The sequence below is a fragment of the Schistocerca gregaria genome, chromosome 7 (genome assembly GCF_023897955.1).
Source record: "Schistocerca gregaria isolate iqSchGreg1 chromosome 7, iqSchGreg1.2, whole genome shotgun sequence".
NCBI lineage: Eukaryota > Metazoa > Arthropoda > Insecta > Orthoptera > Acrididae > Schistocerca > Schistocerca gregaria.
Genome location: NC_064926.1, coordinates 222,987,139 through 223,005,289, shown reverse-complemented (window position 1 = coordinate 223,005,289; position 18,151 = coordinate 222,987,139). Strand labels below are relative to the sequence as shown.

Genomic DNA, 18,151 nt, shown 5'->3' with positions numbered 1-18,151 from the left:
TTTTGAAAACCATTTCCTTACTTACTTCCCGCAGAAGATGAATTAAACAAAGATGCAATTAATGATATTTCTATCATTTTGACATTGTAATTCATTCACTAAACTTGCAAGACATACTCCGCAAGCCACCATATGGTCACGGTGAAGGTTCACCATACCACTTCTAGTCATTCCCATCCCCATTCCACCTGCAGCTGAGATGTGTGAAAAACAAGTATCTATATGCTTCCACATAGACCTTGATCTCATCTCATCTTCTCCACCCTTAATTCAGATGTATGTTGGTGGCAGCAGGATCATTTTGCTATCTCTCACAGATGCTGGATCTCTACGCTTTCTCAATAGTGTTTCACAAAAATAATGTCTTCTTCCCTCTAGGGATTCCTATTTGAGTTTGCAGCACATTTCCATAATACTCTCATGCTGATAAATCCTAACAGTAACCAATCTAGCAGATACCTCCTGAATTGTGTATCTTCCTGTAATTCAAACTGGCTGGAGTACCAAACATTACAGTAGTACTCAAGAATGAGTCGCACACATGTTCTGTATGTAGTAGCCTTTCTAGATGAGCTACACTTTCCTACAGTTCTTCCAATAAACCAAAGTTGACCACTCATCTTTGTTACAACCAACTTTACTTTCTTGATCCATTTCAAGCTGCTTTGCAATGTTACACCTAGATATTTAATTGACATAATTGTGTGAAGCAGCACATCACTAACACTGTATTTAAGCATTGCAGGATGTTTTGCTGCTCATATTTATTAAATTGCATCTGCCACATTTACAGTCCACTGCCATTCATCACACCAAAAAGAAATTTTATCCAAGTCATCTTCTATCCTCATACAGAAAATCAAAGATGACACTATCCCATACACTACAGTGTCATCAGCAAACAGTCACAGACTGCTGCTCAACCACACTGTCAGATCATTTATGTACATGGAGAACAGAAGTGGACCTATCACGTTCCTCTTTGGCCCTCCTGATGATACATTTTCGTCTGAGAACAATGTCCATCCAGGACAGGTTTGGTTCTATTATGTAAAAAGTCTTCAAGTCACTTAAATATGGGAGAACCTACTGCATATGCTTGGACTTATGTTAACAGTCTGCACTGTGGCACCCTGTCAAATACTTTCCAAAAACCTACTAATATGGACTCTGCCTGTTGGTCTTCATCCATGGTTCAAAATATATCACGTAAGGAAGGACAAGCTGAGTTTCACAAAAGTGATGCTTTCTAACTCTGTGTTATTTGTTCATAAAAGCACTTCTCTCTCAATGAAATCTATTATATTCAAACTTACAAGATGGTCAATAACTCTGAAGGAAGCTGACAATATGGATATTGATCCGCAATTTTGCAGGTCCATTGTTTTATCCTCCTTACATATGGGAGAAACATGTACTTTTTTCCAGCTGCTTGCGATCTTCTGTTGGGCTAAATATTCATGATAACTGCAAGTTAAGTACAGGCCCAATGCCAAGGAGTACTGTCTGTAAAAGTGAATGGGGATTCCGTCTGGACCTGGTGAGTTCTTTGTTTTCAACTCATTCAGTTGCAGTAGTAAAATCAACTCATTCAGTTGTAATAGTAAAATCAGCAACTGAATTGTGTAAGAGGAAGGGCAATGGCTTTTACCAAACTAGCAGCTTTACCAATGAGGTATAGCTCTCATCAACTCAAGAGTGGTTTGAACACTAAAGTGCTGTACTAGGAATAACCCTACTGGAGATGGTATTCAATAGCCTTCCTACAACCTTTAATTTGCCCAGTCAGTTGCAGGAAGACTTATAGTTTAACATATTCTCTGCACGACAGTGCAAATCTGCATTTTCCGCATTAAAAAACATTGCCAGAAATGAAAGAAAAGATCAATGACAGATAAAAATCCTAGAGCTCACTGGGCATCAAACCTGAAAGGTTAGGATATTAATACAATATTTTACTACTGCACCATTGATTCACCAAACCAGCATCCTGCTTCTTAATGCAATAAAAATAGTCTTATAATAATTCCCACTACTGATCTTGTGAGCAGTTTAGCATTAGTAATAACAGTTGTCAGCTTGTGATAGATACTTTTCCCAATTGTTGTGGAGCTTAAGTTGTTCCATATCCATGAGAATTTGCTTCATGAAAGAATTAGCATAATACAATTTGTGACTGAATGAATCAATCATTATAATTTTTAGTCTAAGTCCATACAGTGTTATTTATTTGAAGTGGAGATGAGACCTGGTCATTGGCCTGTAAAGTCACCCACCTCAAAAATTCATGGACAATAATTTCTAAAAAGAATAAAGGTAGTAACAAGATCAGATACAAAATCAACTCACACTTAGTACACATACAGTCAAAACACAGACTGTAACTGGCTGTTTGTAATACAAGTACAGCATGCCATTTTCAGATTTGTTAAAGGAGAGTTGTGATACATCCTTTTACAAACATTGTGCAGATAATGAACTGAATAAAATGACTTGGTGAATTAAATTTTCATGTGTCTGTAGATCTGTCAGTTTCATGGTATGAATATGAAAATATATAACACATGACTGGAACATATAAAAATATTCTTTCCTTCTCCCACTAATGGCTTCACACACTCTAGAACACTATTTTTTTTTCCACGACTCACACTATACATAAAAGTAATCATGACTGTACAATGAGTCCATTCTTCAAAGTCTTGTTCATAATTCTATTTATGAGATGATACAAGATTCTTAACATTTATTTACCAACACACATTAATTTTATTACTCAAGAGGGAAATTGAAAATAAATAATTTTGAACAACATGCACCTATCTTCTGCATACTTCCTTTATCAGTTAATAAGCTTAGCAGCTGCTTTAACTGTGGGGAAATTAAGGATGTTGGTAATCCACAGATTTGATAGGTTCGTTAACGAAAATTGAACTAAATTTTATTATCTAACGTAAGAACTGCTCATTATTCTTAGCCGCATATAATGTTTATCCGAAGTCTCTCTATTTCCATCAATTAATGAAATGAACAATCAAATTCCTTTCTGTTCATTAGTAAACACACCATTCAGAAAAAAAATAGTAATTCACTTACTTCAAGACTGAACTCTCATAAAGCTCTCCTCACTTTTACTCAAATGCATGAAATACGAGTAATATACAGCACAGTGGTACTTGATAAATCTTTGCATTTACACAATAACATGCCTTTTCAGTATGACCCCCACTACTTACTCTCATCCCCTCCCAGCGCGAGACTGCGCGCAATGGTCTCAGTGCACGCAGGGTCCGCATCGAGCGGAATGCAGGAATATCAGCAGCACCGGCCCAAATGGCCGCAAGGTTTATCAGAGAGAGCTATGCCGTGGGAAATTTATGTTAGTGACACATTGCTAAAACACAGACTGCAGAAACATTCACAATTTCTTCTTTAATCCCTTAATTTGCTATGTCATGAAAAATTCATAAATGAGAACAACAGGAAAGCTTTTGTGCCCAAAGACTCAAAACTCTGAGTACACTATTTTTACAATATTGTCCATATTTGTAGTCAATATGTGCCTTTGGGACAAAAAACCATTGTTCTCATAAACTACAAGTAAACAGATTTCACAGTCCTGAAAATAATACAAATAGTATAGTTTTCTACTTCATGGAAAGTAATATGTCCACATTTGCGCTGACAAGTAGTGTAAAACATGTTATTGGGAGTGTAAATACTAGTCATTGTTTATCATTATTATTATCATCACAAGGTACTACATAACATCCATAAATACGTTGTTCATTAATGGACTGTAATGCAGATTACAAAGTTCAGTTTAGCAAATGGTGATTTAATTCATGTTCTTATTTGTTAGCAGATCAGCACCAAACAACAAAAATTTTGCTAACATACTATGGGTATCATCAGCATTACACAGTTGTGTTTTCCATTATTTCAGTACTGAACTGTGGCAAAAGGAATGAGATTAATATCTTTAGAAACTTGCATAAAATGAGTGGCACATATGGTAATATTTGAACTCGGTGCATAATTTATTATAAACTATATAGCACTTATGCCAGGAAAGACATGTTCAAACCAAATAAAAAAGATTTATATTGAAACCATGATATAACAACTAACAAAAATATATTCTGTGGCCCATGATTTGACAAACAGTGTATCCAACAAAGTAAACTGAAGTATTAGATTCTATAGCTTTGCAAAAAATTTGTGATTTCAGAGTGTATTTGAGGGAGTGAATGATATTTATGCATTTATACATGAATGATGATGCACTTTTTCTAATAACATATTTAACAACCATTTAATTTTATGTTACTTCTTATCAAATCAGTATTAATTACTCTAATCTTGTACCATATGTGTCAGTAGGAATCAAATCATATTATGGTTACATTCTTTACCTTCATACAAATTAATGATCATATAAAGAAAAGATTTCATTGTAAATACTTTATGAATAAAGGAGATCGGTCACAAGAACCAGAAGCATTGAGTTATTAAGAGGGACACACAATAAAGAATGAAAACTTGCTAGTGCTAGCTAGCATCTTTCTTGAGCTAGTGTACAAACACACCCATCTACCCAGACATGCGTGCGCGTGTGCATCCCCATCCTCGACACACATGCATGATCGTCCCTATATAGTGCCAGCGGATGCACAATCCCATGTTTGCAGTCTGATAGATGGACTAATGGGAAGGGGGGTGTTGGGCCTATTCTACAAACAAATTTCCTTTACCGTATCCTCAAACAGCTCCAATCCCCCCACCAGTCCACGAATCAGCTACGAAAGAGCCAGTATAATCCAGGACTGGAGCAACTACACCATATGCTTTGTTAGGGCTTTGATTATCTATCATCATGCCCTGAAATAACGGTCAACCCACCCTAGCCCCTTCCCAACCCACCCCCTAATGTGGTGCTCTGTCACCCAGCCAACCTACGCAACATCCTAGTCCACTCCTATGCCCATCAACATCCTAGTCAATCCTTATGCCCATCCTACTCCTAACCCTTGCCACAAGGAAGACTCAGATGCAAGATCTGCTGAATCCACCACTTGTTACTCTGGCCTTGTCACACACTTATCTTACCCTGTCATAGGCAGGGCCACCTGTAAAACCAGCCATGCAATATACCAATTCTGCTAAAGTCACTGTATAGCTTTTTATGTTGGTATGACTACAAAACCATCTCTCCAATAGAATAATGGCAGCCACCAAACTGTGGCCACCAAATGGAACATCATGATCAATTTCAATGGCTACCTCACAATCTGGGCAAGCTGGATGCTTCTCTCCACCTCCTGCTTTTCCAATCTATGGAGATGGTGGTTATCCTTGCAACACATCCTTTGCTCCAGTAACCCTTCAGGCTTCAATCACTCTTAATCCACTGACCCCACACCTTCCATCCAACAGTTTCTAAATCCTCTGACCCATCACCCCCTCCCAATTCACATCCCTATGTCAGTTTCATTATGCACTGCACGCCACCGGCTCCAGCACCCATGATTCACATGCTTAGCCCTGCCACCCCTCCTGCCCCCATTCCTAGCAAGCAAACCAGCTTCCTTCCTCTGAGCATCTAGCTACCCAACCCAACCCCTCTTCATGTCTGTCTGTCTGTCTCACTCTCTCTCTAACCACATCCAACACAATCTCCAACCCACCCAAGCCCACCTGCTGAACAGCACTGTGCATCCAGCCTGCAATATGTAGGGACACAAGGGTGTGTGTGTGTGTGTGTGTGTGTGTGTGTGTGTGTGTGTGTGTGTGTGTCTTTGCACTTTAGTTTGAGAAAGGAATTATTCTGAAAGCTTGCAAGTTTTCTTTCTATCTTGTGTGTTCTTGTCGATGACTCAACTTTTCTGCTTTTCAGTCAGTGGTATCGCTATACACCTAAAGCATTTACAGTCTGCTAGAGCTTCCTTACTATAAGAAATTTCTATGTGCCAATTCGGACTTTCTATAAATTCAAAGCTTTGAAACACAATATACGCCAAAGACTTCCTGGAAAATCAATGAAAAGACTAGAGCAATGATAAAAATGAAGATGTGGACCATATTTCCTTTCCCCTGGCATATTTATTCATTCATACAACTTGTTCTATAAATAAGACCAGAGTTCCAGACTGACAAAGATGTTTCAACAAGCACACGTAGCAAAGATTGCTCTGGGCAGTTATTTGCTGTTGGAGACATTGTTATCCTGCCATCATCAGTTTTATAATCTACATGCTCAGACAAACTGTGAAGCTCTCATCCATTGCAAAAAACTACTCAAATTCATAGACAAAATCTACATGCAAGTGATGATCATACACGCAGTAAGTGGTAAAGGAGAACTTTTGATCTCTAATTGTCACAAGCTGCCAAAACTCATCCCTAAAGAGACATGCACAGGGTCACATGAACCAGTTCAGAAAGAGCAGCTTTACGGCATCCACAGCGAGTCATTTTCTACAGACAATGTAAAAGAGGATGCTACTATCAAACTTTCAACAGGATGGATGACCAAGAAACACTGACAGTGAGTGTTAGCCATTCTGTGCCAATTTTCACATGCTTTCTAATCAAGAGTGGAGAAAAGACAGTCCAAGTGACTCACAATAAAACATATTATTAACAGTGAGGTAATCCACCAAGTAGCCAGTGCTCATATAGGGTGACAGATATTACTAACAGCTGAACAAAATCATGAAGAAAGGCATCTATCCATTAACCCACAATGATGACACACTTGACTGCTCAACAGAAATAAAGTATATCTCAACTATGAACTTGCAGACAAGCTACTAACAAATCAAGGTTGATGAGGCTGATCTAGAAAAGACTGCCTTAATAACTTCTGACAGCCTCTAAGAGTTCGGAGTTATGCTGTTTGGAACATGCAACACTCTAGCCACCTTTGACGGTATGATGGACAACCTCAATCAACATCTCACATGATCAATGTGTCTTTGCTATCTGGATGACACTATTAGTTTTCTGAAGACATCAGAAGAACATCTAAGCAGCCTGGCAACATTGTTGAAGTTTATTTAGACTGCAGGCCTCCGGCTGAAACCAAAGACTGTCTCTTCGCTCAATAAAAAGTAAAATTCTTCGAGCACCTAGTGAATGCTGATGGAGTTCATCCTAATCCAGAGAAAATAAGAGCAGTCAAAGATTTTCTGACTCCTTGGGACATTCGTGATGTGAGAAACTTTCTCAAAATGCGCTTGTATTATTGATGATTCATAAAAGACTTCTGGACCAAGGCACATCTCTTGGAAGAACTACTGATAGTTATTTTTCCCTCACTCTATTTGTGAGTGGAAAAGGAAAAGAAATGACAAATAGTGCCCGCCCAGTTGGCCATGCAGTCTAACGCACGGCTTTCCAGGCGGGAAGGAGCGCCTGGTCCTCGGTATGAATCTGCTTGGTGGACTTGTGTTGACGTCTGGTGAGCCGGCCAGTCTGTGGATGGTTTTCCGGCAGTTTTCCATCTGCCTCGGCGAATGTGGGCTGGTTCCCCTTATTCCACCTCAGCTACACTATGTCGGTGATTGCTGCATAAACAAGTTCTCCATATTCCTGTACACCACCATTATTCTACCATGCAAACATAGGGGCTACACTCGTCTGGTGTGAGACATTCCCTGGGATGGTCCACTGAGGACCAAAACACAATAATGCTGGGTTTGGTGTAGGGTGGCAGAGGGGTGAAGTGGACTGCAGTAGTAGTCATGGGGTTGTGGACCACTGCGGCTGCTGCGGGGATGGAGCCTCTCCATCGATTCTAGGGCCTGGTTAACATACAATACAATGCATTCAATGACAAGTAGTGGTAAGGGGTACCCTCAAGAAGCACCATACAGTGACTTGAGGAGTAGATGTAAATGCAGAGTAGACTGCAGGGAGAGGCTATTTTTTTCTGAAACAAGATGCAAAAAAGATATTTCTTTTTCCTTAAGAAGATGCTAACATTTCCAGTCCTAAATAGCATGAGAGAATGCCAATATAGCACTTCATACCAACTCTAGAGGTTATCAGAGAGGTGCTGTTCTAGTACAAATCCAGGAAGGTGCTGAAAAAGTTATAATTTATGCTTCCAGGGAACTCTGCAAATCTGAAATGAACTACTCTACTACTGAGAAAGAGTTCCCTGGAGGAGTTGTCCAGTCATATTTATTTGGCAAACCACTGATCACTGCACAGACCACCAGTCTCTACAATGGCTGATTAGCCTGAATGATCCATTGGGTCAGCTGGCTATACTGGGAATGAGGTTTTAGGAATAAGACATCTGAGTGGCATAAAAAATGGACAGACACACATATGGACATTGACTGCCTTTCAAGGAATTCTGTGGTAGAACATAGTAGCATGCATGAAATCTCAGCCGTTATTACATTAAATGACATTGCTGCTGAACTGAGTGAAGATTTAGTATTTTTGAAAACCATAGAGGAACTCACTGAATGAGAATTCAAATTAATAGACACAACACTGCATAAGAGAAACCATGATCCAATGGTGCTGAAATGGTTGCCTGCCATCCCAACACATCTATGTCCAGCTATCCTGAAGTTTTTCCACAATGCTCCAACAGCTGTTCACCTGGGATCTGTAAAGACTCCACGCATAATCAGCCACAGGTATCAGGGCCAAGCCTCTACCAATCTCCTAGACACTATTTGAGCCTCTGTAAAGCATGCCAATAATTGATGCAAGTGACACAATTACCTCCATGCCATCTGGCAGCAATTCTGCTTGCACAGAATTGGAATTGATTTCTTGGAAAGTTTCCTAAAGCTGACAAATAGGAATTGATGGATAATAATATGCACTGGCTACCTCACCTGTCACACTGTTACAAAAGGGGAGCTGACTGCTCAAGCTTTGGAAATTGCAAGGTTCCTTGTACTAGACATTATTTGGCAGCATAGAGTATCCTGCATGATGAACACTGGCTGTGGAAAAGTTTTCTAATTGAGGTTACTATCTGAGAGGATTTGATATTGAGACATCACCCACATTCATATTGAGACATCACCCACAGGATGAGAACTACATGCCAACTACAGACAAATTGTGTCACAGAACATGAGACATTGGTGGATGTGATCTTGATGTCAGACAGAAAGATTGGTATACAACACTGCCCATCATAACATTTGCAACAGCACAGCAAATCAAGTCACTACAAGTTTGACAATATTTTCTGCTCTATGGTAGTGAAGCAAAAATGACAATGGATACACTGTTCCTGGGTCTTCTGGACACTATTGAGGATGAGAAACACCCCACCACCACAACCGAAGAAGAAAGACAGTTGGCTTCCATATGGACCTGGATACCCAGGAGAGAGACTGAGAGTGCTATAACACCAAGCACCGGCCAATGAGATACAGACCAGGGGAGCTGGCATGGGTTTTTATGTCTGTACAGAATATGGGACTGTCAGAAAGGTTACTAAGATGCTACTTTGGGGCACACCATACCCTTCATCATATGAAGAAGAGGATTATGACCTTTCATCAATAAGACTGCATTCTGACCTGAGTGGCCAGAAATAGTGGCCATGTGTTCTTGAAGTGTGCCTGCTTGAGTGAACGTGTGTGTCTTCCTTCCTTTGCTGAAGAAGGCTTTGGCTGAAAGCTCGGTGTGGAGTGGTCTTTTCATCCTGTCTGCAACTCGACATGTGAGTAGCAATCTATCCTTTTCATAATTTTTTATGTGATGATGTTCACTTAAACACAGTGTCAAATTGTCAAAGTTATTGAAATAAAAATGAATACTCTAATTGCCACTCACATCATGAAATTCAACATAGTGTCATTAGGTTCAGTTAACTTTTAGGGAATGTTCTTTTATTACTATAGAAAAAAATTAATCTTTTGGGTGACCAAGTGAATTTAAGACAAAAATTACAATCTGAAGAACATGCTGTTCCTGAAATAGAAACATCACAAATTACTATTAGATAATAGTTCCACATCTGCTGGATAATTCTTACACTGAAAATACAAATTTCATCAACAAAAGATTATACACAACATTTCAAAAAGGAAAAATCGAGTACTTGGATATATGAGAAGTAACATTTCACAATTCGCAACATCACTGTGATATGTTCCTTCAGGTTCATGTATCATCTAGCGCACTAGAAAAATCAGTAAATTACAGGTAGCTTTTCAGTTTATCAATATTTTTTTTTAAACAGTTATTGCATTATGTAAAAGAAACACATTTTAGCTATGACCACAAAATTTCACCCATGATTTGTATAATAATACACTGGCCATTACTGATATTTTAATCCAGACAAAAGTATAATCTACTAAACTGTTAGTATCATATGGTACAAACAATCAAGAAATGGGGGGAGGGTGGAAACAGAGAGATGGGAAGGGGGGAAGGGAGGAAGAGGAGGGGGTGGGAGGGGGGCAAAGAGGAGGAGAGGAAAGTGTAACATTCAAAAATTAATTGTTGCAAAGTTCTGGTTAAATGAGTCAAAAAATTTCTTTAACTAACTCATAATTTGCAGACATGTATGCTCTCCAGCTCATCCTAGAATGTGACCTAGTTCTGTGGCTATTTCTACCAGTTTTTGAAAATACATTTCCATTTAACAGTGTTTCAACTATTTCCAAAATGTTATTACTTAAGTTATGAAACTGGTGCAATCAGATATGTGTACTTTCTCTCCTTATAACAAATTAAAATACTATATTTGTTTTACTTTGAATTTATCACATTAGTGTAGCTGCAAAGTTTATCTACTGTAAAGCAATTATCACAATAGGTCAACTATGGTTCTCTAGAATATTTCAGTACTCATGAAATGCTTTCATTTGAATTTACATTTCATGGAAAGTATCTAACCATAATTAACTTGGTCATATATTTGTTTTTCCTTTTATTAATGAACAAAAACACCATTTTCTATACCATAAAACCAAATAGTTTGTAAAGAGGTTATTAACAATTTATTACAACACTGTTAATGAAACCTATGTTCTAAATGTTTAATGTTTTTATTGCTATTCCATTTTATATAGAAATTTCTTACCATCACAATGATGAAATCTAGCCAGCACCAGGCATTTGTAAAATACTTTCTAAAACCCAATGCCAGCCATTTAATTAACATCTCAAGGAAGAAAATAACAGTGAATATTCGATCCATATAGTACAAAATATCTTGAAGAATGGGCCTCTGTTGTAAATGGACATCTTCCAATGCCTTAAACAAATAGAATCATTATTTTAGACTTAAATATAGCTTTTTAATAAATTGTATTAAATGACTGTTTTCCTTTCCCTGAAACACACATTCATCAAGGTGTAAACATAATTAGTCCCTTAACAAGACAAGAATGGTAATTGTCAATGGTTATTTGATTTGTAAGGTTCACTTAGAAAAAATTACAAAGGAATCAAAAAGCTAATTACTAAATTAAGGATACTTCTCTGGAAAACTACACTATTTTGCTCACGTGTTGCCCCACACTTGGGGTGGGGGAGTAAATTTTTAGAGCTGCTAAGAGCTGGTTATGAGATAAATTGTTATTAACTACTAGTTCTCAAAATGGAGAGTCTATGTGTGCTATAATACCAAGTGATTCAAAAAGAAAGAACATATTTTAGCTGTTTATTACAGACAAACTATAAAAGACAGGAACTCACACGTGTCACTGGATAGAGGAAATTTCAAAGCTTTCACACAGCTGTCCTGTTGTTTTTTTGTAGCAATATAGTGACAACACCACAAGAGGAATGATTTTGTGTGATGGACCTCAAGTTCTTGTTTATTGCTTTTGAACTTGTACAACACCAGGCATCACACCTTGTCATTTTCTTTCTGTGGGGGTACACAAAAGATAGAATATTTGTCCCACAAAGGACAGCTACTCTTCAAGAGCTGAGGAATCAAACTGTTGAAGCTGTTGATACAGTAAACAGGGACCAATTGATTCATGTGTAGAATGAAACTGACTACCTTTTCGATTTTTCTTGAGCAACACATGATGCTCATGTTGAGTGTATGGTATAGCATCTGAGCGAACATAAAACTTTAAACCTCCCTCTATCCAGTGAGAACTGAAATCTGTCCTTTCTTTTTGAATCACCCTGTACATAATCTTTTCATCAGCCTGTGAACAGAAATCACCTGTGCCGTCAACACACTGCATTCCACACAGAAGGATCTGATTATGACCATGTACAAAAATTATTAACTATAGCAGAACAGTATATACCACTGACCGGATACTGCATATTACCAGTGAAGGCAGTTAATGCTCTACAAATGTATCATCTTCAATTATTTCATTTATATATATGAACATTGTCAGTTCCATTACTTTATCTTCACATCTTAATTTCAGTGATATGCAACAGTGTTTATATCATCTGACTTTACAGTATAAACATTGATATATGGGCTGCTACAAATAATTTTAGATACATTGCATTGCATTATGCCATGTTGTTTCACATGGATGTTTAAATGACATTTTCAAACAATGAAAAATCCAGGCTAAAATAATGACAATATTATCAAAAGGATAGCTACTCACCATATAGCAGACAACAAAAAAAGAGTGTCAAACAAGTTATCTTACAGCTAAAAAGGCCTTCATCGGAATTAGACAAACACACACACACACACACACACACACACACACACACACACACACACACACACACACAGAGAGAGAGAGAGAGAGAGAGAGAGAGAGAGAGAGAGAGAGAGAGAGACCACACGTACAAAGCCAGACCAGAGAATCTTATTGTTGTGCCTATCTGTGACTCAGCATCTCTGCTATATGATGAGTAGCAATCTATCCTTTCCATCATATTTAAATTGTAAATATATGTTATGTGTTTGATCTGTTTCTATATGACAGATGACAGAAACTGATAGTTAAGAAAGATTTATTTCATCAGCAGCTCTTAACAGTTGTGAAATAGGACCCCATTCATTTACCCTCATTTTTATTTTTTTATTTTTTTAAACTGCAGTCTCACTACTACAAAAATTAACTTGCATTGTCCAGAGCATCTGGCAACAGGGCAAACCCTCAGCCAATCAGAGCACGTGGCGCCAAGTTTCCGTTGTTTAAAAATGGTGCGTTGTTGACCTACACAACATTGGTAATTTTGGTTACCCACAATGCCTGCCCAAATGTTGAGCGAAAATTATTCCTGGTGTCTGTGGACATATGTGATGTGAGGATTACCCCTTGCCCAGTTATGAACGTTTTGAGTGCTGTAAAGGCCATCCTGATGGAAGGTGCACTTGTCGGTAAACAACACAATGGCGGGGAATTTGGGATCTCGTGCAACACATTGCAGAAACGACTGGCAAAATCCTAGCCTGTGTTCATAGTCTACCACAGGATTTAGGTCTTGGGCAAGGTGGAAACTAGATGGATGCTAGCCACCATCCCTCGAAACCTCCCAGACTAACCGATGAGTGACCCCCATGTTGTGTCCAACCGCTCCAGTGCTCGTCATAAGTGCTTCCTTTAATCCTCAAGAACAGTCTCTTCAAATCCTGTCGTGTTCGAGGTCTTCCAGCATCACAATGATATCCTGTTAACGAGCCTGTTTTGCCAAGTTGCCAGTGAATTGCTGTAAACGTTTGCCAGTGTGGGTGGCACCTTGCTGGGTATTGTTTCTCATACAACCATTGAGCTTCATGCGAATTACCATCAGCAAATCCATAAACAAAAACCATATCTCGTTGTTCTTCAAATGAATACTGTGCTGCCATACTTATAGTATGACTAAATTGCAGGAGATAACATGTGTGAATGCCTCTGACGTGAGGTCGAGACAAACAGCATGACCTATTTAACACATGTGCATATCACATTGGGGCAGTGACGGAGCAAGGGACATTTGTATGTGTGAACTGACAACTATAGTGCTGCCCATCAACCAACAAATGGCAACAGGGAATTCCCACTGCCAATCCAAGTACATGGTCCCAAGTTTCCGTAGTTTAAAAATGGTGTGTTATTGACCTACACATTAGTAATCTTTGTTCCTACTGGTATCAGCCGTCCCGGGTTAAAATTTCATTGCACAAATTTTTCCACCCTGTATATTATCTGCATTTATCATAAATTAACTCTGTTTCTAAGTTTTAAATTTGCAAGAAACTATAAATAACATCAAAACGTTTCAGGAAACTAGTAATTTTTACCACAGGTTTTTGTGTTACCTACATAGAAATCTTGTTGTGTGTACTAGCTTCAATTCGCATAGCGAACTGGCAACACTTTAGCTCGACAGATTAAAAGAGGAGCAAGGAAGTGCAAGGACGAAGACGGGGTGGGATAGAGTACACTCTGCACTACGAGAACGCCTCTTGTGTCGACAGCACCGGGACTCTAACCCGGAGCCTCCTACGCGCAGCGGCTTGCTATCCGCAGCCGGCCAGCCAGCCGGGCGCCACCACCCACACGTGGTCAAAGTACGAAGAAAGAACATTCCTTCGCTACATGACAGCACGCGGCGGCACGCTAGCAAGACTGTGTGGCCCAGAGCTGGTGTCATCACTACGAGGACTCGGGAAGGTCATTGATATCCCCAAGCCACATTGTACTCGGCAGGAATAAAGGTGTTATGAATTAATAACGTTTCTTTGACGTTTATGACGCGTCCACAGTTATTTCCTAACATCCTGACAACTGGAGAGGTCACCGCTCGGCCTCCAGTACACCGTAGGCGACCGGGACCACCGGGGCACCTACAAATAGCTGTACAAAACCCAGAAATATCAGTGTATGATCAAAAGTAATGCCTTCCACAGATGAGAGTATTAAAATCCTAACAGTAAATTGCTCAAGCAATCACAACAAAGTGCCAGAGTTTGACGTGTTCGTGAAAAGCAGTGTAGCTCTAATTCTAGGTACAGAAAGCTTGTTGAAACCTGAAATTCATAGCAGTGAGATTTTAGGGGAAAATTTAAGTGTATATTGAAAGGATAGGCATATGCTGTATTTGTTGCAGAAGACAAGAAACTCAAATCCATCGAGATAGAAACTGAAGCGGTACGTAAGATTGTTTGGTCAAGACTCAGTATCAGGGGTGGGCATAAAATGATAATTTGCTCCTTCTATCACCAACAAGACTCCTCTCCAGATATAACTCAAAACTTTAGAGAAAAGCTCAGTTATACTGTAATCATTAATGGAGACTTAAATCATTCAACAATTAACTGGGAAAATTGCAGTTTTGTTAGTGTTGGGCACGATATGACATCCTGTGAAACATTACTAAATAACTTCCCTGAAAACTACCTGGAACAGACAGTTAGGAACCCCATTCACGACGGAAATAGTATCATATCTCTATGAGGAACTCAAAACTTTCAGCACCAAGCAGGAGCATGTAGAGGCGGAGCTATGGCTCAAGTTTAAAAGAATAATTGACCATGCACTGGATAGATGTATAGAACAGTTCATAATGGGAGGGAACCTCCATGGTATACAGATACTATAAAAAAACAGAGATTACTGCATAACAGTCAATCAGTCTTTTCTTCTCATACTGTATGGTTACCAATCGAGGTGGCACAGTGGTTAGCACACTGGACTTGCATTCGAGAGGACGATGGTTTAATCCTGCGGCCTGCCATCCTGATTTAGGTTCTATGTTATTTCCCTAAATCGCTCCAGGCAAATGCCGGGATGGTTTCTTTGACAGGGCATGGCTGACTTCCTTCTCCGTCCTTCCCTAATCTGATGAGAACGATGACCTCACTGGCTGGTCTCCTCCCACAAAACAACCCCTGTATGGTATGTCTCACCTGACCTGCAGTTCTGGGTGACTTTCTTAAAATCTACCCCTTTTCCTAGACCTCTCCAGTCCTTTTCCTTCACCCTTCGTCCTTCCCCTTCAAACCTATTGCCTGAAGAAGGGGCCACTGGCTCCAAAAGCTTGCCAATCACAACAATCTTTTATGTGTGTGTTCTGCCACCACTTAGTGAGTAGACTTTTATCTATCCAATTAAATACTTTATAAAAGCTCTTATACAATGTCAATGAAGACATTGATTGCATACAAATGTTTAAGGAAGGATAAATAATAAATAAATGATCAATTAAATTATTACACATACCAAAGCCAGACTGCTGAGCAGAATCATAGTGATGACAGCTGTCTCAAAATATTTGTTCTCAATTAGCTGGAAGGTCTTCAAACGAAGGTTTGCCCAACCTTGCCAAAATGGTGCATCATCGTCACCAGCAAGGAATGGGAAACGCTTATAACAAGGCTCTGGAAAACAGTCGGACGGGTATTCTTGCCCTGCTGCATCTTCTGAGCCAGCTTCGAGTGCCATATCTTCTTCCAGAAGACCTTCTTCCCCTTCACCTTCTTCTTCAAGATCTAAAAGTAAAACATATTCATTACAACTGAGTTCTGTAAATGAAACTTTTAAGCTTGTGGCACCTATGGAATTGGGGGAGTCAAAAGAACTTCAGAAAAGGTTTACAGAAATATTAGTATACATTGTCACTATCATGATATTTAATAGATTTGTGTAAAATTATAGAATCCATTACTAGAGTAAATAGTTTACACATACAATGGTAAATATTAAAAGAAAAGAAAAGAGACAGATTGCTACTCACCACATACAGGAGGCCTTGAGTCATCAAAGGCATGGAAAAAAAAAAAAAAGACCACGGCAACTCAATGCCCCCTCAGTGTGATGAGTAGTAATAAATCCTTTTTATTTTGTTGTTAATCCATCAGGGACTTCCCGTTGTTTAACTATTAGAACAACTGTATTTGTGTAGTGCAGAACAAAAGCATTTGTTCTCATTTATTTTTATGGAAATTGCCATCAAATAATATCTTCCATAAAATCTGCTGCTTTCAGAAAAACTAATGACTGTTCCCCAGTATGGAGCTCTATATTGAATTTTAGATGAGAATACACAGTTGATGTAAAAAACTATACCCATCTCATATACTGTGACTCTGTGTTCACAGTCTACAAGTTAACAGACATGCTGGTGAGATGTCACTGTGGAAGAATTATTGAAAGTTTAAGTTCAGCATTTGGTTGTGCAGGCTAAGAAAGGGCCGGGCAACTGTGGCTGGTGGCAAGCCACAAGCAGAAGTGAGCCACAACATTAAATGAAGGATGAAGTCAACTGATATGAGAAAAGTGGCAGATTCTGCAATATAGCAGATAGTGCTACTAAATAATACTTCGAAATTACAGTGCAACTCACAGATTCATCACACCGCAAAATCAACCCCATCAGCATAATCTTGGCACTGAGGTGCATGTGCTGAAACTTTAATGTCAAGTGTAATTAAAAACTGCAGGAGTTACATCAAAACTATAAACAAATAATATTACACAACCACTTAAAATTAATAACTCGTAATAGCCAAGAATGCTAGCTACCATCACTGAAAGGCACACATCCATACATGTTTTATTTATTGAATTCTATAATGTTTTATGTCTTCTTAATCATGCACGTGTATCAGAATGTTGTATTCTTCAAACTTGTACACGAAATGAACACAGCATAACATCCCTTGCATCTTTTCCTATTTGACCACATATCACATCTATAGTTTATCAAGAAACTTCTATTTAACAGATCAAATGTTATTTCATCTATAATAAAGACACTAACCATTTGAAAGCAGTATCATGTACATAAAAACTAAAACAACTGTTGATTAGAGCACCAAGACACACTTATATTGAGTAGACCATTTTTACTGTTTATCGTATATTAATAACAATTTCTTTATCATCAATATTGAGAGTGTGTGTGCAAATTTCAAGGATTAATTAACTGTGTATAAAATATTAGATATAAGACAGAGTGTATGGTCTGAGAGGAACGAGCAGACAAAGATCCTTTTTTTAACATTTGTCTTTTGTTTGTGAATTGTATGTGCAGTATTTTAAATTGTGGTCCATTTTAGGCATTTTTGTGATCATTGTAAAATTTGGCAAGGATACCAAGTGCTTACAAGGGAGCTCGAATGGCCACTCTGATGCCTTCTGTTCAAGCAGTCATGATGCATTGAGCTGTCATTCTGTTCCAGGTGGGCATAGAGATAACTTGTCTGTTGATGAGCTGTTAGTGTGGATAGAAC

The 18,151-nt window shown here is 38.7% G+C and overlaps 1 protein-coding gene across 1 annotated transcript in view; it reads right to left on the bottom strand.

The window, feature by feature from the left end:
- The window catches only part of LOC126281447 (sodium channel protein para), a 1,486,858-nt gene that overhangs the window by 211,939 nt on the left and 1,256,768 nt on the right, over positions 1-18,151 (bottom strand). The window contains exons 30-32 of the mRNA XM_049980418.1: positions 16,140-16,408; positions 11,075-11,248; positions 3,237-3,359 (exon numbers count right to left, since the gene is read on the bottom strand). Coding sequence (XP_049836375.1) covers positions 3,237-3,359; positions 11,075-11,248; positions 16,140-16,408 — 566 coding nt within the window. The remainder of the gene's footprint in view (positions 1-3,236; positions 3,360-11,074; positions 11,249-16,139; positions 16,409-18,151) is intronic.